Source organism: Rhinolophus sinicus, linkage group LG14, assembly GCF_036562045.2.
Source record: "Rhinolophus sinicus isolate RSC01 linkage group LG14, ASM3656204v1, whole genome shotgun sequence".
Classification (NCBI taxonomy): Eukaryota; Metazoa; Chordata; class Mammalia; order Chiroptera; family Rhinolophidae; genus Rhinolophus; species Rhinolophus sinicus.
In genome coordinates this window covers 25,993,116-26,017,178 of record NC_133763.1, presented here as the reverse complement: position 1 = coordinate 26,017,178, position 24,063 = coordinate 25,993,116, and the positions used below count along the sequence as shown (strand labels likewise).

At 37.9% G+C, this 24,063-nt stretch overlaps 1 protein-coding gene across 10 annotated transcripts in view; it reads left to right on the top strand.

The window, feature by feature from the left end:
* SNTG1 (syntrophin gamma 1) overlaps positions 1-24,063 on the top strand; it is an 813,791-nt gene that overhangs the window by 488,252 nt on the left and 301,476 nt on the right. For 9 of the 10 annotated variants that reach the window (XM_074318425.1, XM_019712572.2, XM_019712571.2 and 6 more), the window contains 2 exons: positions 3,133-3,186; positions 16,354-16,488. In XM_074318425.1, coding sequence (XP_074174526.1) covers positions 3,160-3,186; positions 16,354-16,488 — 162 coding nt within the window. In that variant the 5' untranslated portion in view covers positions 3,133-3,159. The remainder of the gene's footprint in view (positions 1-3,132; positions 3,187-16,353; positions 16,489-24,063) is intronic. The other variant, XM_074318426.1, reaches the window with a different exon arrangement.

The following is a 24,063-nucleotide window of genomic DNA, read 5'->3' as shown; positions in this document are numbered from 1 at the left end:
TTGAAATTGACAGGGGTACCCATTTTACGGGGCAAGAAGTGCAGCGCTGGGCTGCCAGGATGGACGTGCAATGGTTGTTTCATGCTCCGTATAACCCACAAGCAGCTGGCATGATTGAACGCTATAATGGCCTTTCGAAGCAAGGTCTCCGGGTGTCAAAACACCCTCCCACGATGCGTGACTGGGCCTCACGTCTATGGGACGTCCTGAGAGTCCTAAATGAGAGACCACAGAAGGGAGGGCCTGCACCAGTAGAAGCTTTGCTACAGCGAACGGCTGCTCCCATTCAATTACAGATTACCACCAGTGAGACTCTGTTAAAGCCAGGCTACGGCAAAAATCGAAACATTTTGCTGCCAGCACCCACATGCTTGAAAGCAGGAGAACAACAGCAATGGCAGGTCAAAAGCCCCCACTGTCGGTGGTTTGGCTGATAGCCCCACAGGGGGCCGGTTTGACTCATGATTTGCAAGTGACGCCAGGGTTGGTGGCTGAGTGGCCACCACAAGTGACTGTAGTATACGGAGGTCCCGATACCGGGATGATTTTGCGGGGAACCTATGTGCTCTCACTATGGCCTATTATGGGGTCCCCTGTTCTGTTACATGTTGAAACTATGCAAGGGACCTCAAGCACTGCCATAAAGGTCTGGTGCCACAAACCGGGAAAGGTGCCAGTGGCAGTAACCTTCCTTTCCCAAGACAAAAAGCTAGCATGTATCCTCCCAGATGGAAGGGATTTGCCATTGTTGGTTCCTAAGACTACTGTTTCTTTTCGTCCATAGGTGCCGATAGGCTAATATGGCACAGGGACCCTCGCGGAAACCGCTTGTTGCATAGATTGTGAGGCGAGACCCTGTAGGGGTGGAGTGAGGGACAGAGCCCCAGAGAGCAGTTTCCAGGCTCTCGGCCTCATATGGAGGGGTGCTGGCTCGGGTAGTAGATGGCTGTCAGCTGTGGCTAGTTGGCCATCATCTGTAACCATTGAGCCATTGGCCACTAATATAACTGCCTTGGCTACGTTTGGAAGTCGAGGAGAGTTGAGGGAAGTCAGAGAGTCTGTCGGTTGGCAGAAAAGCAGACAGCAGGTCGCACGTTGTATGAATCCAGCCTCCAGTGAGACCACAGTGGTATGACTTCCCTACCTATGGCTCGGTGGCGGTTCCTTTTTGGCCTAGCCACATCCTGCTTCTTATGTGGGGAGTGGGAGGTGAGACCCCGCATGATACCCTGCACGACACAATGTTAAGATATTAATAATAGAGGGAAAAATGTGGAATATATGGAATCTGTGCTATTTTATAATGTTCCTGTAAATTTAAGACTATTTCAACACAAAAATTTATACAAAAAGTCTCAGAAAATTTTAAAAACTAAAATATGGAACAGTGTTTAGTTTAGTTTTTAAATTTATGAGCATTGAAAATAGTTTTATTATAGCCATATAGTTTATTATGTTATGTAGTAATTAAGTTATTTTGAATCTTATACAAATTCTTTTTCTGAATGAACACGTGATTCTGTTCTCTAATATTTTGATGAAAAATGATGGCAGATTAAGAAAAATAAAGGACGTTAAAAATGGAAGAAGGTGTAGATACAGCCTCTACTCAAATACGTCATATTGTTTAGAAATGACATTTTAAAAATGTATACATAAAAATTAAAATCAGTATATGAAACTAATTATGAGATTAAGTTTAGAAAGGTGGGATAAATATCCTCATATATTTTCTCTTTTTGCTTTTTAGTAGCAGAAAAATTATTCTAGAGATAGGATGTTTCTATGTAATCAATAAATTTTGAAATACTACTTTTATAGTAAAGGAATAGGCTTATGTCAAAGTTGAAGAAGAGAAAATATTTAGTTTTTTCAAATTCAATCTTTAAGAGCAATTTTGAAAAATAATTATTAAACTAATGGAAAATTTCTTATAGATACCATAATATAATGTAGTTTATATTTTCAAATTATAATTTTATTAACAGATTGCTCTTTTATTTGCTAATGACTTATTGTGATCAGCCTCCTTATTCATTCCAATAAAATGAACCCAGGGCCACAACTCTTAAGACTTACTTAGGGAAAATAGTCAACGTGTGGCATGTTCATTCACTGTTGAAAATGGTCAATCTCCTTTCTTTCAAAAGAAATAGTAGTAATTTGGTGACAGCATAAGTGAGCATTTTACTCTATTTCACCCACACATACTTGTTCATTAATATCACACAACAGAAAATGATAAAAAAGGACAAAATAGTTTACTGTTTCAAAGACTGAGAGGGGGAGTAATTTTGAGGTATACAAAGTCTTCTTTAGGAATTGAATTCGCCATACATTTTACTTTTAAGTCTCATTTACCTAAACCATTATATTTTGGTCTGCATTTTTTCTAGTGTTAGGGTCTCAATTTTCTATGATAACTCTTAGTTTTATTAAGCTCATTATATAATTGAAACTCTCTAACAATATTAAAAAAAACTTAGGTGCATTTATATACATTTAAGCCTATGTCTTCCATTTAGGTATTATAGTGATCATAAAATGAATCTGTATTATATATTTTGTACGTTGAATTTATCTTAATATTATTCATTCTGATAAATAGCTTGTTTCCTTACATGACACTGTTTTATGAATAAAATTTCAAGTTCCAGAGAGAATTATTCATGGATGTAGCTTTTCAATTAAAAAGAGAAAGATTAGTCAACCTTTTTTTTCAAGAGATAACCACAGGAAAGCCAACTTTTAATTACTCTTTTTGAAGTTTCATTCCCAGTTGCCAACTCAGGTTTCAAAATGAATGTTAGTAAAGAGCTGACACTTGAGACAAGTGGTTAATTATATTGTCGATCATGTCTGAATGCTTAGCAGAATAGAGTGTGGAAATGCACTCTCAACCACACTGAATGATGGCAGTGTGTTTGTATTTTACAAAAGCAGGGAGTCAGACCTTTTCATCTCTTCCTTCATCTCTCTTTATTATACACTGGGAGTTATTTTTTGGTACAGGTGACCATAAACACTGTTGGCCCACAGGAACTGCTTCATAATTTTCTTACGCTTTGTCAGTGTTCTTCTCTCTTATACTCGATGCTGTCTTGATGGCTTACCATTTCTCTGTCTTTTCAGACGACATCCTTTGCAGTGCCATAGCACATGGATTTCAGGACTGCCTGTGAGGAGGTAGGTTAAATGGCTTTCTGCTTTTCAAATAAGAATAAGGTAGAAACAGGAAACACTTGGCCCTCCTTTATATTAGTGGAACACTGCTTTTAGTGGAGGAATGGGTGAGGGGTCCATTTTATTTACAGAATATGATCCCTTTCTGCAAGATTAGAAAGCCAAAGAATGCTGGGAAGCCTCAGATATTCACTCTTCTGTTAAGAAGAAGATGGGAGTGTATGTGGTTTGACTAACTTGCCCTTCTCCAAAAACTACGCACTGCATAATTTCAGGTAGTAGAAGGGTTGGAAGTACTTCTTTCCACATAAATGTTTCCACATAAATGTTTATAAATTAGAAGACATTTAAGGTCTCTTTCAGCACTAAAATTCTATGACTTTATGACTCCAATATTATTTAAGTATTTCAATATTATTTAAGTATTAATATATGGCAATTCGGATTCTCTGTAGAACTGTCATCATACTTCAGTATGACTTACAGTTGTGCATTGCTCTTTCAAAGATATTAAAGGCCATTCAAGTGTACAGTAAAAAGTGCGTGGATTGAGCCTCCAGGGAATTGTACCTATTCTATTTTAGAAAGAAAGACTATGTTTTTTACTAAACATGGGACACTGAAAGCATTGTATTTCCCTTCTTCAGGCAAAATGAATATATTCAAAGGTTAAAATATTTCACATTTGTTGAAAAGGTATAAAATATTTTTGTTGTGTATAAATATTGTGTATAAATAGAAAAAGCAACCACAACTTGATAACCTATGAGAGAGTTAAAAAGCAACCAACAAAACCTTCAGTTATTAATATTTGTGAAGATTGTTCCTTTAATGAAATGTCATGTGTTAAAAATCTTGCAAAAATATCTTCTTTAAAAAAATATTTGTCAGAGTTCATTCATAGTTTAGAACTTAAGTTCTTTTAGAAAATCAATAAGTTGCTTTTTTATACTTTCGATACTTATGCTTCTTATTGTAGTTTTTTGTTTACAAACCTCTCGTGAGCACTGAATACTATAAAGTTATAGTATATAATTTATTCATCCTTTTAACATCTATCAATTCATATGTTAAAAAATTAATGTTTTAAAAGCTTAAATTTAGAAGAACAAATTCAATCTTATTCTATCTCTAGGTTTAAATGCAGAGTATCATTGTGGGGACAGAGTCCCAGAGAGCAGTTTCCAGGCTCTAGGCCTCACATGGGGAGGTGCTGGCTCATGTAGTGAATGACCGTGGACTGTCATTGGTTGGCCATCAGCTGTAACCCATTAGCCAATTGGATACTGACGTAACTGCGGGGCTGTGTTGATTGGTTGGTTGGCTCGCAGAGAAGTGAATGGCACATTGTGGATCGTGTGGCTACTACTGCGTGTGTCTCGCCCGGCTTCCAGAGAGTGTATAGTGGTATGACTCCCCCCCCCCCCATGGCTCCGTGGGTGTTCCTTTTGGCCTCACCGTATCCTGTGTTCTTATGTGGGGAGTGGGACCAGAGGTCCCGCAGGCCGTCCCGCATGACAAATGGCGCAGCAAGAAGGGTATGGTACTGGCCAAAACCTGCCGAAGCATGGTGGAGCAGTTTGTGCATGTAAAAGTGCAGTTTCAGAAGGCCTGAATGGAGTTGCGCCGGGAATGGGAGGCACAGTCTGTCTGGGAGACTCGAGCCTCCAGATGGTATACCTCGCTCTTGGCCATAGAAGGCGTCACCTTCCTTTTAGTAATGTGCTGCTGCTGTAGGCTCTGAGGGCTGTGGACCTCTTGCACTGAGGCTACCACCCAACTGGATGCCTGGCATGGCAAGCAAAATTCTGGCCAGGTAGGAATGGAGTCTGACTCTGGGCAGGAGGATGTGTGGCCCCCACACAGCATGTGGTGTCCGCTGGCCACTGTTCTCAGGAGTTGGACCCCCAAGGAGGGGTGGGAGGACATGGATGGCTCTCTGGCTAGCGTGGAGAGGGCCCTGCAGGCTCTGGCTGAGCGGTTGCTGGAGGAGGAGAAGGGTACAGCCGGTCGTGTGGGCTGGATGTTCTTCACGGCCTTGAGTATGAACACGGAAAACGCGCCTAATGAAATAGCACAGGTGCCGGACCAGGTGTCCCGGTTGGAAGCGCTGGAAGCTTGGGTCCACGTGTTAGAAGAGGGGCCCCAAGGTGGAGACTCTGAGGCGGAGGCAGAAGAAGCGAGTGGAGACAATGTAGCTCCTAACCCCTAAGCCGGCCAATCTTGAAACAAAAGGTAAAGCATGAGCAACCTTTGGGCCACGGGGGCATTGCTGAGGGCAAACCAGCTGTGAATGAGTTCACAATCTACACCCCTTGCACTCCCACTGAGTTGCAGGAGCTGGGGAGGTGGTACAGACAGCGCCCTGGAGAACCAGTTTTGGCTTGGCTATTACATTCATGGGATGAGGGAGCAGACAACATTCTCTGCTCCGCAGGCAAGATGGAAAAGTTAGCCTTCGTGACAGTGCATCCGTCCCTGCGACAAAGGTTACAGAACTGCCATAGGTTGGCCCATGACCAGGGCAACCACTCTCTAATGGAGTGGCTCATTGCTGTGGTACGCACAATATGGAGACAGGCTGGCGGGCTGCCAGACACTGTGAGTCAATGGCAGTCATATACAGAACTTACTCAAATCATCCGTGAAATGGGTATGAGACATGCTATTTTCAACCTTAATATGCAGGGTCCGGATGACAAGCTTTTTACAGCCAGAATGAGAGATCTGGTTTTGGATACTGAACCTGCGAGTGCTTTTGGATCCTTGGTGCCATTTTTACACCCTATGTGGGGCGATGGATCCATGAAGTTACAACTACCATGGCCACCTTAGGGGATGTTGAACGCCTGAGGCGAAGGAAGTTAATACAGGAGGTCCACGCAGTCGAGACCTGGAAGCCCAAATCAAAAGTAAAGGGGCCTCAGAAAGTAACATGCACACAGATGTGGCATGATCTCGTGGCAGCAGGGGTCGATCGGGAAAAAATAGGCCGACAACCCAATGCACTCTTGTTTGAAACTTTGGAAACAGTTGTGTCTGGGCCAGCAATTCCGGAGAAGCCTAAAGGAGAAGTCTGGGAAAACGCGACCCGTGTCCCTCCAGGACTTCATGCGGCTGCTTGAGGCCCACTCCTTTCAGCTTAATTAGGGGTAAGGCCACGGTACCTGGTCTGAGGGGACAAGCAGGGACCGGAGGCCCCACGTGGACCTGTCCATACATTGGTCCCCTTCTGATGTGCAGAGGGTTTTAGCCCTAATTGACACTGGCGCTGACTGCAGTCTTGTTTATGGGAACCCAGAACTGTTCCCCGGACCAGCAATCTGCATTGATGGCTATGGGGGAAAGACTGTGACTGTAAAAGCTGTTTTCTTACCACTGGGTATAGGAAGGCTTCCCCCATCATACCTACAAGGTTTATGTCTCCCCTGTTCCAGAGTATATTCTAGGTGTGGACGTGCTACATGGCCTCAGCTTAAAGACGTTGGCAGGAGAGTTCCATCTCCGGATCTGGGTGGTGAAAGCGGTGACACGCGGGCATGCTCACCACCCTCCTCAAGTGTTGCCACAGCCCTGGCGCGTGGTTACAGTGCGACAGTACCGCCTGCCAGGAGGGCAGGAGGAGATTGGTGGTACCCTAAGAAGCCCAGGAAGTCTGGCTGTGCCCAGAAGGACTGGTGGTGCCCTGAGAAACCCTGGCTGTGTCCAGAGATCCTGGCTGTTTCCAGAATACTACATTCACCTCCAGGCTCCTCACACAAGGACCCTCGCGAAAGATGCTTGTCACACAGATTGTGAGGCGAGACCCTGGAGGGGTGGAGTGTGGGGACAGAGTCCCAGAGAGCAGTTTCCAGGCTCTCCCTCCAGTGTGGAGGTGCTGGCTCAGGTAGTGAATGACCGTGGGCTGTGATTGGTTGGCCATCAGCTGTAACCCGTTAGCCAATTGGCTACTGATGTAACTGCGGGGCTGCGTTGATTGGTTGGTTGGTAGGCAGGCAGAGAAGTGAACGGTGGACCGCGCATCGTGTGGCTACTACTGCGTGTGTCCTGCCCAGCCGCCAGAGAGACTATAGTGGTATGACTCCCGTATCTATGGCTCCGTGGGTGTTCCTTTTTGGCCTAGCCACATCCTGCGTTCTTATGTGGGGAGCAGGACCAGAGGCCCCCACAGGCCGCCCCCACGACAATCATACTCAATTCATACTCAATCGAATGTAATAAATCTGTATTTCTGTCAAAGTGTTATGTAAAGCACTCGTTAAAACAAGGGATATTTGTGTGAATGAGACACAAATGAAACACATAACATTCATGGGGTAGAGATAGTGGCCAAATGCTATTTTGACAAATGGTTTACCTTAGACTCCAAAGGCTCACATAGGTTGATTTCCAGACTTCCTTTTTTTTTTTTTTCAACAAAATTATTTTGACTCACTGATTTGGACTATATATCAAATTCTATAAATAGAGGATTGATTTTACAATGGTAATACTGTTGTGATCATCTTACCCTTACTTCTGTAGTAGTAATGGGTTCCTGCTCTCTTGGAATAGGCCCTTTGCAAATCTGTGCTGTTTTAGACTGTCCCCACATGGAATCGAACATTCTCAGAACTGTTCAGCAGGAGTACCCATGTATCTTCCACGTGATGGGTAGATTGGCAGGAATTCAAAACCATAGTATTCTCTGAGGATGATCAAATGACCCTCCAACTGGAACACAGTCAGTGAGTTTGCCTGAAATTTACAGTCTCAGAATATTTAAGGATTCATAAAGGTAATTTAGCTTAACTCTGTCATTTTGCAGATGAGGAAATTGAGAGGTTTTATAAAATGTTGAGTGCCATTTAATTAGCTAAAAACATAATTTGGAGCTTGAAGTCTAAGTTTGGGCCTCTTTCCAAAGTACTACATTGCTGGAGATTATATCACAGTCAAGATATATTAAACAATTTTTTTTTCTTGATTGCTAATAAATTATTAAAAATGAAAATCTGATATCCATGTTCATCAGACAAATCAAGCTAGAATGTTACAGTGCTGATGTCAGGAAATGTGTTCTTTGAAACAGAATAGAACTATGCCCAGATAAGTTCCATTTTAAAATCTTAATTTTCTAATACAGATCTTTTTTAAAAGAGAGGTTTATTTATTGTTTAAGAAAGTTTTTCTCTTAAAAATAAAATATTGCAATTATTTAAAGGAACTGAGACTTAGAAGTCTGACAATATGCAAAAAATGAAGGTAGAGTATACAATTGGAACAAATAAAAAATCTGCAATTTAGAAGAAAAAGCATACGTATAGTCAGGCATAATTATTGATTTATCTGCTTGTAAAAGTTTCATGAAAATAACTATGTATCCAGTAAGCCAATTTTCTATCTCTAGTGTAGGCTTTCCTCATATTTTATTTTCACATCTACATTCCTTAAAATATAATCCATGTCTGTGTGATGATTATGAAAATACGTATTTCTCTATAACTCAAATTTAATAATTTAATAATTCATGCACATACATAATATAATTTAATTCCTCATGAAATACAATATAATCTGTGACTATGATTCTTTAAACAAGAATTGAAAGAAAATCTAGTATAAATAAAGTACTGTACTAGGTCCTATGGATTAATAACCCTTAATTATAAAAACAGTAATATATTATTATTAAGATCTTCCTAAGATAACGATGTATAAGATAAAGTCAAATAATGTGATATAGAGCTAAATATTATTGAAGTCACTACATGTGATGCCTAAATACAATACTCAATTGTTAGGTGGATATATTTATTTAATGAAAACTCTAAGTTCAGAGCAGCAAGTACTCATTTTTGGATGGAGTGGTCTCCAAAAGCTTTATGGAGAAGTGAGTCTTATAATAGCACTTGAAAACCATCTAGAATTTAGCAAAGAGAAAACCACGATTAGACGTAATCTTGGAAAGGGACAAGAAAGAATAAAATAAAATTTTAACCTTGCATGAAATGGCATTTAGTGCACTGCTGCTAGAGCAGTATGGTACAGTATAAAATACTATATATCACTTAAAATAATAGCTTTATAGAACAAATTAAATTATATTTGGCAAGCAAATTATAGAAATTCTGAGTATACTAGTTTCTTGTAGTTTGTATTTTCTTACAACTGATATTGCAAATTATATATTTCAAGATTAAAGGAACACAGGTTTTAAAATTTCCAGAACAAATAGTTTGTGCTCTATCAATAAAAAACGAATGATAGTCACCTTTTTAAACTTCCAAAGGTACTAAGTTTAAGCGAAGCATAAATCCCTAATAAGTTTAAACGTGAGGCTTGTTTTTAAAACAAAGAATAAATTGATGCAAATATATAAACACATTGAGTTGATTCACAGAAAAATAAGTCAATAGCTAGATATTTAAAAGTATTATTTCTTAAGTAATTAAGACATATTGTCTTTTAATATTTCTCTAACAAATAATCTGGGTTTTGTAAAACCCAGCTGCAATATAGGATTATCCATCAGGTACAAGAAAACAACATTTGAACTTATATAATTTTTTTATAAATCAACCTTTTAAAATTTCAATTTTATATATTTTTTAGAGTTAGCATAATATATTTATATATTACTATAGCACATACGAGGAATGACAATTAAGTTCACGAACTCATCCTAGAAAATATCTAGATATACCTCATTGCTGAATATCTCTACAGTACCTTCAAAGTACTCCCCTCGGAAAGTTATGCACCAATGCCAGTGTCTAGTCTACGCTTCAAAGCAATTTTGAAACTCTTTCTGGAATGGCCATCAGAGCTGTCATCATATTTCTCTTGATGTCTTGAATATCATCAAAATGTTTTCTTCTCTCTCTCTCTCTCTCTCTCTCTCTCTCTCTCTATATATATATATATATATATATATATATATATACATATACACACACACACATATATATATATATTTATACATATATATATATATATATATATATATATATATATATATATATATATATATAATCTTCAGTTAAAGAAAGAAGTCATTGGGGGTCAGATCAGGTGAGTAGTGAGGGTGTTCCAAAACAGTTATTTGTTTACTGGCTAAAAACTCCCTCAGAGACAGTGCTGTGTGGCCTGGTGCATTGTCGTGATGCAAGAGCCATGAATTGTTGACGAAAAGTTCAGGTTGTCTAACTTTTTCACTCAGCCTTTTCAGCACTTCCAAATAGTAAACTTGGTTAACCGTTTGTCCACTTGGTACAAATTCATAATGAATAATCCCTTTGATATCAAAAAAGGTTAGCAACATCCTGTTGACTCTTGGTTTGGACTGATGGAACTTTTTTGGTCATGGTGAATTGGCTGGCTTTCATTGTGCACTTTGACACTTGGTTTCAGGGTCAAATTGGTACACCTATGTTTCATCACCAGTGATACATGGCCCAAAGCATAATCTTACCACTCTGAAAGGTCTTGGCAAACTTCAACTCTCCTTTGCTTTTGTTCATTGGTGAGCTCTTTCGGGACCATTTTTGTACACACCTTTCTCATGCCAAGATTTTCAGTTATGATTTTCCTGTTTCTTTATCAATATTTACTTGGTCTGCTATGCTTCTCACAGTCAGCTGACAATTTTGATGCACAACTTGATGAATTTTTGCAATGTTTTCGTCGGTTCTGCTTGTTACTGGCTGCCCTGACCTCTATCAGTGACGCATTCTCTCCCCTCAGAAACACGTTTTAATCCCTTTGTACAACTGCCATTTTCTTCATGGCATTATCCCCATAAACTAACATGTCCCCTCTTGCCAAGTTTAACAATAAATTTAATGTTTGTTGCTCCAATTCAAGCTCATTCTCGTGATGGCACACAAAAACACAGAACAACAATAATGAATGCCACTCAGCAAGACACTTCTTCACAGAACACAGCTGTGATATACTGATATACCAAGGTTATGAAATCTTACTGAGTTATTTGTACAGTGCTGCCAATGTAAGTGCACCATGGCAAGTTCGTGAACTTAATTGGACCGCATATATTTCTGGACTCATGTGAGATGTATACAGAGTCAAAAAAGTTTGATGAAAGATGATTGTTTTGTTAATAAAGAGAAGATAAGTGTAGACATTAAATTTATACTAAAATGTGGGGTCAATAATTACTAGGCAATTCTTTTATTTTTAAACAATCTGGGTGCACAGATCTGTCAGGACTTTGTGGTGGGCTGTTTTAGGCTCTTCCACATTAGTGGCCACTATCATGGTCCTGTTTCCCATTCTTACTCCTGAAACAATGCAGAGGGAGAAGTGTCTGTAGGTCAAGCCTCTCCCCATATCTGACAGTGTCCTATACTCCCTTAGTAGCATGTCTTTGACAGGAACATCAGCTGTTGGTTCCAGAGTGGGCTCTTACTCATTGTATTTTCCCTATAGCAATCATTGCTTTGATACATGAAGAACAGCTAGTTTAAGATGAGGTCCTTCTCAGAATTTTTGCACTCCTATAGGAGATTCTTGGTGACCAAAATGCTACCTGGGGAAAGACACCAATAGCCATGTGGCTGTATACAGGCAGATTGGAGGAGGCATCCCTCAAATAAACTCTGCCTGAGGGAAACCCAAGAGAGTGGTTAAGGGCGCAGAATCTGGGGGTGGCCGGTTAGCTCAGTTGGTTAAATTGTGGTGCTAATAGCTCCAAGGTTGCTGGTTCGATCTCTGAATGGACCACTGTGATCTGTGCCCTCCCAAACAATAAATGAAAACAGCACAGAATCTGGAGCCCAGCAGCCAGGGTTCAGATCCTGACTCCCACTCATCTCTGCTCCTCTCTTCCCGTCCAGTCTATGAGACTGGTTGCACTGGGTTATTGGGAGAGTCAAAAATTAATATTTCTGGGTACACAATAAGCTCTATATAAGTGGTTATTAAACAAAAAGTAAATGAAATACATGACCACATTTCATTAGTGATGATACAGTACAGCAATTCTGCTCTAAATCAGGAGAGTGCTCTCAGATGGATTTTATCCATTTTCTTTCATCTACTATAGCAGCTCTGAATTTAATGCAATTGTTTACCAGTCCCTAACATTTCCAGCTCAAGGTTTATTTTTCTATCAACAAAAACTATGTTTGAACTTTACAAATTCCTATCAATCTTCTACTCTGCTATAATAAATGTTTTTTATAAAACATATATGTAAATGCATTATTTCACTGCTGTGATTTCATTAAGTTATCTCCATTACCTTCAAACACCTGGCACATCACACAAGGGCTTTGCCCCATCTCCTCCTCTCCTGGCACTTCTCCCTAGACCCCTGATGAATCACAGAGAATCAGCATTAGGGATGCATTCTTGTGCTTCTGTATTCTTGAATCATATAAACTAAGCATTCTCATGCTTTTCCATATTGTTACTTCTTTTTCCATCTTGAATAAAATAACTTTTGCCTCCTTCAATTATCATTTCCTCAACTGATTTTTTTCAACACAAACAACACATTTTTCTACTTATAAAGCCCACTTAGCATTCCATTCTATCAAGAACATCCCATTCCTCTCTGTATGTTGCTCCCATATCAGATATCACATTGCATCTTATATACGAGGTCTGACAATTAAATTTGCGAACTTGTTGCAATGATGTTGCTAACTCTTTTTGACATTAGAGGGATTATTCATTATGAATTTGTACCAAATGGACAAACAGTTAACCAAGTTTACTATTTGGAAGTGCTGAAAAGGCTGAGTGAAAAAGTTAGACAACCTGAACTTTTTGTCAAACATTCATGGCTCTTGAATCACAATAATGCCCCTGCTCACACGGCACTGTCTGTGAGGTAGTTTTTAGCCAGTAAATAAACAACTGTATTGGAACACCCTCCCTACTCACCTGATCTGGCCCCCAATGACTTCTTTCTTAACATGAAGATAAAAGAAATATTGAAAGGAAGACATTTTGATGACATTCAGAGCATCAAGGTGTAATATGAGGACATCTCTGATGGCCATTCCAGAAAAAGATTTCCAAAATTGCTTTGAAGGGTGGACCACGTGCTGGCATTGGAGCATAGCTTCCCAAGAGGAGTACTTTGAAGGTGACTGTAGAGATATTCAGCAATGAGGTATGTAGTACTTTTTCTAGGATGAGTTTGCGAACTTAATTGTCAAACCTCGTATGTATTTTTTTTGAAAGTAGGAATATGCTGAGGGCAGAGATTATCGTATAATTCATATCTGGCTCTGTTAATGTTATACAATATTTGCAAATTGATGCATGTGTGGGGTTTTAAATGTACTTTCTTGTACACAAACTGCATTTTCATAATGGAATATATCTAACATCTGTAATTTCTGCAAAATGCCATACACACACACACACACACACACACCCACACACACACAGGAAACCCCCATATAACACAGCACTCCTATGACATGGTTTCGTTGTAACACGTTTCGAGAATTGTGGAAAATCCTCATACAACACAACACCCTAGAACAGGGTTTCACTCTAAAATGGTTTGAGAATTAGAGAAATCCTCAAACAACATGGAGCTTAATAAAAGCTTTTAAGAGCAAAAGATATCTCATTTGAAATTAGGGAAATCCCCGAACAACATGGAATGCAGTAAAAGCTTAGCAGTGATGACAAAGAAAACATTATTTAATACATATTAATATGTTATAATTTTGGTGAAAATTGCTTTAATAAAGATATTTCTAATTATAAACATATAATAGTATTTTTTTTTAAGTTTGGAACCTAACCTCCTTTTTTGTACTACCGTGTTTCCCCGAAAATAAGATCTAGCCAATCAGCTCTAATGCATCTTTTGGAGCAAAAATTAATATAAGACCCAATCTTATATTAGGTAAGACTCAGTCTTATATTATAGTAAAATATGACCAGATTTTATGTTAATTTTTGCTCCAAAAGATGCATTAGAGCTGATTGTCTGGCTAGGTCTTATTTTCAGGGAAACATGGTAGTTCTTTGTTTCGTATAACACGGATTCGCATAACACGACGTTTTTAGAAACCCAAAAACTGTGTTATATGGGGGTTACCTGTATATGTAATATGTATATTTCATTCTAATAAAAAGCTGCCCCATTCTCTCATTATCTCAAAACCAAAACATGAGTTCAGAGCCTGTATTTTCTTTATAGACAACTATCTAATAATTAGGGGACATTTTAATTTTACATATTATTTGAATGTTGAATGAATGAAGATTGAACACATTTGAAATGTGATGAGAGAAGCCTCATAATTGTTTAGTCCTTCAAACTTTCCCTGGGTGATCTTTTATATCTTTTTGATGTATAACAATAATGTATTTATGGGTTCTTTCATCCTACAAGTTGAGACAGAGCATTATTTGTGAATGGCAGCTCTGCCATTACACTTCTGGGGGCAAAATGCACCAAATGAAAAACCAGCAAATGAGCTCAATTCTGTTCACCTGGCTTTGATGTTATTTTATACCCCTCTCTGCCCCTGCCACCTCAGAGTATCCTAATGTTGGCTCCTAGCGAAGATCACATTATAAGCACAAGAAACTCATGTGAAAATGTAGAAAACTGTGTTCTGTATTAAGGAAAATATAATTTGCTGTGGCTGAAATATTTTTGTCCTTTAGACATATCCACTGGAGTTCTGTTCTAGAATAGATTAATTAGTGGTGCCTGCTGTGCACCAGTCTCAGAGGAGTTAAGAATATCATCCTTGCTCCAAACAAAGCATGTTTTTCCTTAAAATACATCATAACCCTTGCAAAATAATTATAAAGTATAATGTCATATGTGATAGAGGGTACAGTGGCATGTATTAGTGCATACAAGTAGGTTAAAGCAGTTTACTAAAAGAGTTATCTTTGGAGGTTGCCTTATCTAACTGTATGCTTATCAACATTATGGAACATTTCTTTAAAGAAACAAAATCTTAGCAATCCACATGTAAATTTCTATTTCAAGACAGAGGGAAAGTCTGGCATTATTTGTCTGGGACGTTGTGTTCATTAAATGCTAAGGATATATTAATATATGTATTTCTATGAGCAGATCCCTTTATCTAAATTAAGAATAGTTCAATAATTATTAAATAAAAGTGTAATTGCCAAAGTAGTCATTATTCCTGTTGACTTGTTGGTTCAGAATAACATCCGGAGATTTCATTCTGTCTCTAAATAATTTCTTTTTATATCTCTGACAAACGGGAACATTAAGTGCAGTTGCTCGGGAGAATCTGCCTATTTATCTGGATGATACTATAACACTGGCATGCTTCAGGAGTGACAAGATTCATGGACTTCTCTAGTGATTACTAAGCTTCTGATTTAAAGCCATATAGTACAAGTTCAGAAGTCTTTCTTCACAGGTTGTTTCACAATTCCCAAAGAGGTGTGAAGCAAAAACTGTGGATTGGGAATAAAAAATCATGGGTCTCAAACCAGGCTCTGTTTTTAATTAACTGTATTAATTTAGACAGTTCAGGTCACCTCTTTATCCTTGTTTTTCCATCTGTATAAAGTGTGTGTGTGTGTGTGTGTGTTGGCAACTAGAAATGATTAAATAGTGGAGGTTAGAGAAGATGTTAAGTAGGTATGTTTTCAGATTTAAAATTCTATAATAGAGACAAGAGTAATTTAGTGGTTGCCTGGGCCTGAGGGGTAGGCTGGGGAGATGGTGGTAACAGGTTTCTTTTTGGAGTAATGAAAATGTTCTGAAATTATAGTGATGGCTGCACAACTTTTAATATACTGAAAAACATTTAATTGTACACTCTAAAGGGTTGAATCGTATAAAATATAAATCGTATCTCAATAAAGCTGTATCTCAATACAAAAATTTTATATATAGAAAAGTAGTAAACAAAATTTTCATTTTTTCCAATATGGTGTATAAACTATACTCCTTATTTTCCAAATATTTATGTGGATTTTCTGACATAATCTCTATTATCTGGGACCTGGGTGTCTACTTTATGTGAAATGGTTATCTTTTTGTCTGTACCTACATTAAGTATTGTTTCAGACTTATCAGAGTGCATTTCCCCTAGTTCTCAAATGTTATTCATCATGTTTTACAGTAAATACACCATACAACTATAATCTATAAGTATAATTATTTTCTCTGTCTTTTTTTTTTTTTCTTTTTCCTGTCTGAAGACGAAGACAGGGATTTGTTTGCTGCAGGATGGTAATCAGGAGCCTTTCAAAGTCCGACTGCACCTAGCCAAAGATATTTTGATGATCCAGGAACAAGATGTGATATGTGTGTCTGGTGAGCCTTTCTATTCTGGTGTAAGTAGATTTTACTTCCGTTGAAGATTTTAGTTTTTTGTTTTTCTTTTGTTTTTCATTAAAATGCTTAAAACTTATTAATGTATTTTACTTTTACAGTCTAGTCAATCACCCTGCATATAATTTTTGTCTACATTATTAAGTAAGCAGTGTCTTTGTATAAGTACCCATACTTGAGTCCACAGCCACACACTTTGTGTCCAGTTCTAGTTTGGTGTCTCATTGACTTCTAGTTGTCTACGTGTGACTGGAGTGACACCTGTATTTTCTGATCATGAGAGATTGGTTGTATTCTACCTTTTCACACAGAGGATTAACATGGCAGTTTTTCCTGCCCTGACCTTCTCTCACATGTTGACCTTCTGGAGGTGGTGCAAGGGGGAGCCCCGTTCTTGGCATCTAGGAAGCATAAGGCTTAAGGTAGTGATCACTGAACTCAGTCTTTCTTTCTTTTTTTTTTCTTTTTTCTTTTTTTCTGTCTACACCAAGTGGCTTTACACCAGGGGGCTATGCATGAAAAATTCTATGGACCTCGTTGATAGACTTATGCTTGAGTGTTGTAGCATGTTCTATCTAATGCTCTAAACAGTAGACATAGTACTATGCTGCTATTCTAACCTCATAAATGATCAAACTCATTGGTCTGCTAACTAACACTGAAGTACCATGGTGGAAGATATTTTATGCAAAATTAGATTAAATTCAACAAAACAATTTCATAATAAAACAGAACAATTTTAATTTATCATTTTTTTGTATAATAACATTAAAGACATCATCATAACAGTGTTCCCACATGTGATTTCAGAAGAAAATTATAGCAAGTATCAAACAGTTGGTTTCATGGATTCCCCAGACATTCGTAGCTATTTAGCAGGAAGATTTCTTTCTTTTTTTTAAAATTAAAGTTTATTGGGGTGACAATTGTTAGTAAAGTTACATAGATTTCAGGTGTACAATTATGTATTACATCATCTATAAACCCATTTTGTGTTCACCTCCCTGAGTCAGTTCTCCTTCCATCACCATATATTTGATCCCCTTTACCCTCATCTCCCACCCCCCTCCACCCTTACCTTCTGGTAACCACTAAACTATTGCCTGTGTCTATGAGTTTTTGTTTCTCATTTGTTTGTCTTGTTCTTTTGTTGTTTTTGGTTTATATACCACATATCAGTGAAATCACATGGTTCTCTGCTTTTTCTGTCTGACATATTTCACTTAGCATTATAATCTCAAGATCCATCCATGTTGTCACAAATGGTTCTATTTCATCTTTCCTTACCTCTGAATAGTATTCCATTGTGTATATATACCACAACTTCTTTATCCATTCATCGAAGGACATTTTGGTTGTTTCCATGTCTTGACCACCGTAAATAAAGCTGCAATGAACGTTGGAGCTCACGTGACTTTATAGATAAATGTTTTCAGATTTTTTGGGTAGATACCCAGGAGAGCGATTGATGGGTCATATGGTAATTCTATTCGTAGTTTTCTGAGGAACCTCCACACTGCCTTCCATAGCACCTGCGCCAGTCTGCATTTCCACCAACAGTGTATAAGGGTTCCTTTTTCTCCACAGCCTCTCCAACACTTGTTACTATTTGTTTTGTTGATGATAGCCATTCTAACTGGGTTGAGGTGATATCTCATTGTGGTTTTTATTTGCATTTCTTTGATGATTAGTGATGTTTAGCATTTTCTCATATGTCTGTTTGCCATTTGTAAGTCCTCTTTGGAGAAATGTCTCTTCAGGTCCTCTGCCCATTTTTCAATTGGGTTGTTTGTCTTTTTGTTGTTGAGTTGCATGAGTTCCTTGTATATTTTGGATATTAGCCCCTTATCGGAGGCACTGTTTGCAAAAGTCTTCTCCCATTCAGTTGGTTGCCTTTTTATCTTGTCGATGGTTTCTTTTGCTGTGCAGAAGCTTTTAAGTTTGATGTAGTTCCATTCGTTTATTTTAGCTTTTACTTCCATTGCCTTTGGAATCAAATTCATAAAACGCTCTTTGAACCCAAGGTCCATAAGTTTAGTACCTATGTTTTCTTCTATGCAGTTTATTGTTTCAGGTGTTATGCTTAAGTCTTTGATCCATTTTGAATTAATTTTGGTACATGGTGACAGTAGCAGTCCAGTTTCACTCTTTTGCACATGGCTATTCAATTCTGCCAGCACCATTTATTGAAGAGGCTGTCTTTTCTCCATTGTATGTTTTTTGCATCTTTGTCAAAAACTGTCTGTCCATATTTATGTGGTTTTATTTCTGAGTTCTCAATTCTATTCCATTGGTTTACATGTTCATTTTTCTGCCCAAACCATGCTGTTTGATTATTGTTGCACTATAGTACAAGCTAAAGTCAGGGAGTGTGATACCTTCAGCATTTTTGTTTTTTCTTAAGATTGTGTTGACTATTCGGGGTCTTTTGTGGTTCCAAACAAATCTGATGATTTTTTGTCCTATTTCTTTAAAAAATGCCATTGGGATTTTGATGGGGATTGTATTAAAACTGTATATTGCTTTGGATAATACGGCCATTTTAACTATGCTGATTCTTCCAATCCATGAGCACGGAATGTCTTTCCATTTCTTTGTGTCTTCTTCAATTTCTTTCAAAAATGTCTTATAGTTTTCAGCATATAGGTCTTTCACATCCTTGGTTAAGTTTATTCCTAGGTATTTTATTGTTTTTGCTGCAATTGCAAAAGGAATTGTTTTTTGTATTTCTTTTTCTGAGATTTCATTGTTAGTATATAGGAATGCAATGGACTTTTGTACGTTGATTTTGTAGCCAGCAACTTTACTGTATTCGTTGATTGTTTCTAACAGCTTTTTGGTGGAATCTTCAGGGTTTTCTATGTATAGCATCATGCCACCTGCAGTGAGTGATAATTTAACTTCTTCATTCCCAATTTGGATACCTTTTGTTTTTTTCTCTTGCTGATGTCTTTGGCTAGGACTTCCAACACTATGTTGAAAAGCTAAGGTGATAGGGGACAGCCCTGTCATGTTTCTGAACATAGAGTAAAGGGCTTCAGTTTTTCACCATTAATTATGAGATTAGCTGAGGGTTTGTCATATATGACCTTTATTATGTTAAGAAATTTTCCTTCTATACTTATTTTAGTAAGTGTTTTAATCATAATGGATGTTGTATCTTGTCAAATGCTTTTTTTGCATGAATTGATATAATCATGATTTTTGTCCTTTATTTTGTTTATGTGATGTATCACCTTGATGGATTTGCGTATGTTGAACCATCCTTGTTCCCCTGGGATGAACCCAACTTGGTCGTGATGAATAATGTTTTTAATGCATTGTTGCGTTCGCTTTGCTAGAATTTTGATTCGTATTTTTGTATCTGTATTCACCAGATATATTGGTCTGTAGTTCTCTTTTTTTGTGTTGTCCTTACAAGGTTTTTGTATCAGGGTAATGTTGGCCTCATAAAATGAATTAGGGAGTACTGTCTCTTCTTCAAGTTTTTGGAAGAGTTTGAGCAGGATTGGTATTAGATCTTCTTTGAATGTTTGGTAGAATTCACTAGTGAAGCCATCTGGTCCCAGACTTTTGCTTTTGGGAAGGTTTTGGATGATGGATTCAATTTCCTCTACTACCTAAGCTGGCTATTTCATTCTTAATTTCTTTTATTGAGTTCTTAATCTCAGAAATTCTATTTGGTTCTTTATCAAAATTTCAATCTCTTTGGTAAAATGCTCATGTTGTTCTTTGGTTGTGTGTTGGAGTTCATTAAACTGCCTTTCTGTGTTTTCTTGTAACTTGTTGACTTTTTCAGAACTGCAATCTTGAATTCTCTGTCATTTAAGTCACACATTTCCATTTCCTTAAGTTCATTTTCTGGAGACTTTTCACTTTCTTTCTGAGCTGTCTTGTTGCCTTGGTTATTCATGGCAATTAATGATTTATTTTTCTCTTCCTAGACATCTATTGGAGTGGGTTCTGCAACAGGTTGTTAGGAAGAGGTCTTTCTTTTGTTTTCCGGTACGTGTTGGTAGAATGTTTTATTTTCTCTCCGACTACAATCTTTTGTTCTCTCTCACAATGTTGTGGTATGTTTTCTCTGCACTATTCCAGCTTCTCACACAATGGGGGGGATTTCCTGGAAGGCAGGCTTCTCCTCTGTTAATAATTTGCCTGGGCCATAGGGTACCATGTCCTTTTGGGGATGCGGAGAGCTTTTGAAGTTCCAAAGCTTTTCCTGCACCAGATTCAGAGCCCGTGTGTTTCAGCAGTTCTTTTTACTCCTGCAGGGATCCGCCTAGATAGGTGGGGCCAGGGCGGGGTGAGCTGTGAGAGGTGGCCCAGAGCAATGGCGGCAACCACCACCACAGCCAGTTCTGCTCCCACAGTTCCCTCCCCTTTGACGGAACTAGTTGGGCTGTGAATCTGTGTCTGCGGATCATAGTTCTCAGAACTGCAAATATTCTGTTCTTTTGATTTGACACTGCTACTGTTCCGCTTCTAGCACTGGGCAGGTGGGTGTGGGGCGAGCTCTGGAGGACAGAGAGGGGGTGGCTAGGATCAGTGCCTAAGGCTTCTCTTCTCTGCTCAGCAGTGAGGGCTTAAACCACCATTTTCAGTCTTCTTCCTTCAGTCTTTGCTCCGAGGTCTCTGCTATGAGCTTTGGGTTCAGCCATGTTATATACTGTCCCCTCAGCCCTGTGCGCCATAAACGGAGCTCTAGCAGTCCGATTTCTTCCCTCTCCCACAGTTGTGGTATTTCCGGGATGCAGTGAGCTCGAAGCACTGAGCTAGGTCTGCGTCCTGAGCCCGTGCGGCTCCATCTCCGCATTTCTCCATTCCCTCCTCCCTTGATCGCATAATATGCCCACCTTTAGGTGAATTCAGTAGTGAGCCTCTTCGTCTTGTCTGTCTGTTCTCCAGGGAGTCCTTTGTGGAGTTTTAGTTTTTCAATTTGTTGTAAATTCCAGGGGAGATTTCCAGAGGCTCACCTCACGCCGCCATTTTGAAAAAATCCCCAGCAGGAAGATTTCATTTGTAGCTTATTAACAGGCCTACCTTGGAGTGTTTGTTTGTTTGTTTGTTTTTTAAATTAGTTTCAGGTGTACAAAACAATGTACTAGTTAGATATTTACACCCCTCACAAAGTGATAACTCCCCTACCCCAATCTACTCCCCGTCTGACATCATATAAAGCTGATAAAATTCTATAGACTCTATTCCCTATGCTGTACTCCGCATTCTGCACTGCTGTGGTCAGGCATCTACACCATCCTTGAAGTGGTCTCCCTAATAAGACAAGTGTCCATGGGATACCCTACAAAATCTTTACAACATTATCAATTACATTCCCCAAACTGTCTTTCTTGTCCCCTTGGCAATCTTGTGGTTACTGACTATGCTTTCTAATCCGCTCATCTTCTCCTTCATCCCCGCCCCCCTCCCATCTAGCAACCCTCAGTTTTTTTCTCTATATCTCTGAGACTGTTTCTGATTAGCTTTTTCATTTATTCTATTCTATTCTTTAGATTCCACATATAAGTGAGATCATACGGTATTTGTCTTTCTCTGTCTGATTTATTTCACTTAGCATAATGTTCTGTAGGTCCATCCATATGGTTGCAAATTGTAAGATTTAATTCTTATTTATGACCCAGCAATTCCAGTCTTAGGTATCTATCCAAAGAAATCCAAAACACTAATTCCAAAAAAATATATGCACCCCTATGTTTATCTTGAAGTGTTTTTGTTGGTGGTGAATAATGCTGAACTTTCCATCTCACTTCTCACTAATATCTTATAGGAGTCACATAGATCCTACATCAATATGTCCTTGCTAACTAAAGATAATGGGCGTTTTGCAGTATTCTTATGTCACAGACCATTTAAATTATCCTGAATCACCAGTCTTGCTGTTAAGGCTGATTACATTGTTCCCATGGGGTTGCTCTTTATTTCTTTCAATTAAGGAAAGAATAGTGCCTTTCCTTCCTTCCTTCCTATTCTTTCTTTCATTTATTTTACTGAATAAATATGTTTCATATAACTCTCTGGAATCAAATATTACACAGATCAGTATAATTTTGTAATTTGTAAAATTCATTATTTCAACATTGAAATATTTTTTTTTAAGTTTTGTGGTCAAAATACCTAATACATAGACCTAATCTCTCTTTTGAAAAGAGTGTTAGAAAGAACTCAAACAGAATTAAGGAGAAATATCCCATGATAATGTTAGCAAATGCAAAAAAAAAAAAAATTGGCAAAATTTGACACACATTTATAAGAAATACTTTCTGCAAAGTATAAATAAGATGGAACTTCTGTGAGTTACTAATGTTTTATTTAACATTAAATATAGTCTCTGAGTTTGAAAGTAAGTCAAGATCATCAATTGCCTCATTTCTACTCAATATTGTTTTGGTCGTACAGCAAGTCAGGAAATGGAAATAAACAGCATAATAATTGGAAAGAGTTAAAACGGTGTTATTTTAGATGTCATAATGATGTACATAAAAAAGCCTAAGGAATAAAATAAAAATAAAAATAGAATAACATGTAAATTTAGCAAGGTTGCTGGAAATAATGGCCAACTCCAAAGTTAATTGTATGTCTGTAATTTTTAACAAACAAAATAAAAATGCAATTCACAATATATCAAAGGTATCTCTTCAGAATAAATTTAATAAAATGTATATAAAGCTTCTACCTTGAAAACTACAAAACTGTGATGAAGAAAATGAAGATAAGTAAACAAATACATGTAGAAATATAGCACAATCATGAATTAAACACTAAATGTTGCTAAGTTTTCACATCTTCCCAAATAATCCAATTTCAATCAAAACCCAAAAATGTTTTTGTAGACATTGCCAAGTTGATTCTAAAATTTACACGAAAATACAAAGGACTTAATATAGCCAAGACAATGTTGAATAAGATCAAAGTTGGAGTGTTTATACTTCCTGATTTCAGAACTTAATATAAGACTACAATAGTGATATTGTGGTAAATATAAGCACATGAATCAATGGAACATTTTAAAGACTACAGAAACAAACCCAAACTTATATGGTCAATTGCTGTTTTTTAATTGTGGTAAATTATACATAACATAAAATTTACCATTTTAACCATTTTTAAGTGTATAATGTACCTTTAAGTGACACAGAGTACATTCCCATTGTTGTGTACCTACCATTGCTATCCATCTCCAGAACTTCCATTATTGCATACTGAAACTCTGTACCCATTTAACAATAACTTCCTGTGCCCTCCTCTCCTCAGGCCCTGGTAACTACTGTTCTACTTCCTATCTCTATGTATTGACTCATATAAACAGAATCACAATATTTGTCTTTTTGTACCTGGCTTATTTCACTTCGTATATTGTATCCACGTTCCATCCTCATGGACTAGAATTTCATTCCTTTATAAGACTGAATAATATTTCATTGTATGTATATACTGCACTTTGTTTAACTTGTTTATTCATCCACCCAACAATGAACATTTAGGTTGTTTCCACCTTTTGGCCCTTGTGAATAATGCTGCTATGAACATGTGCATACAAATATCTGAGTCACTGTTTT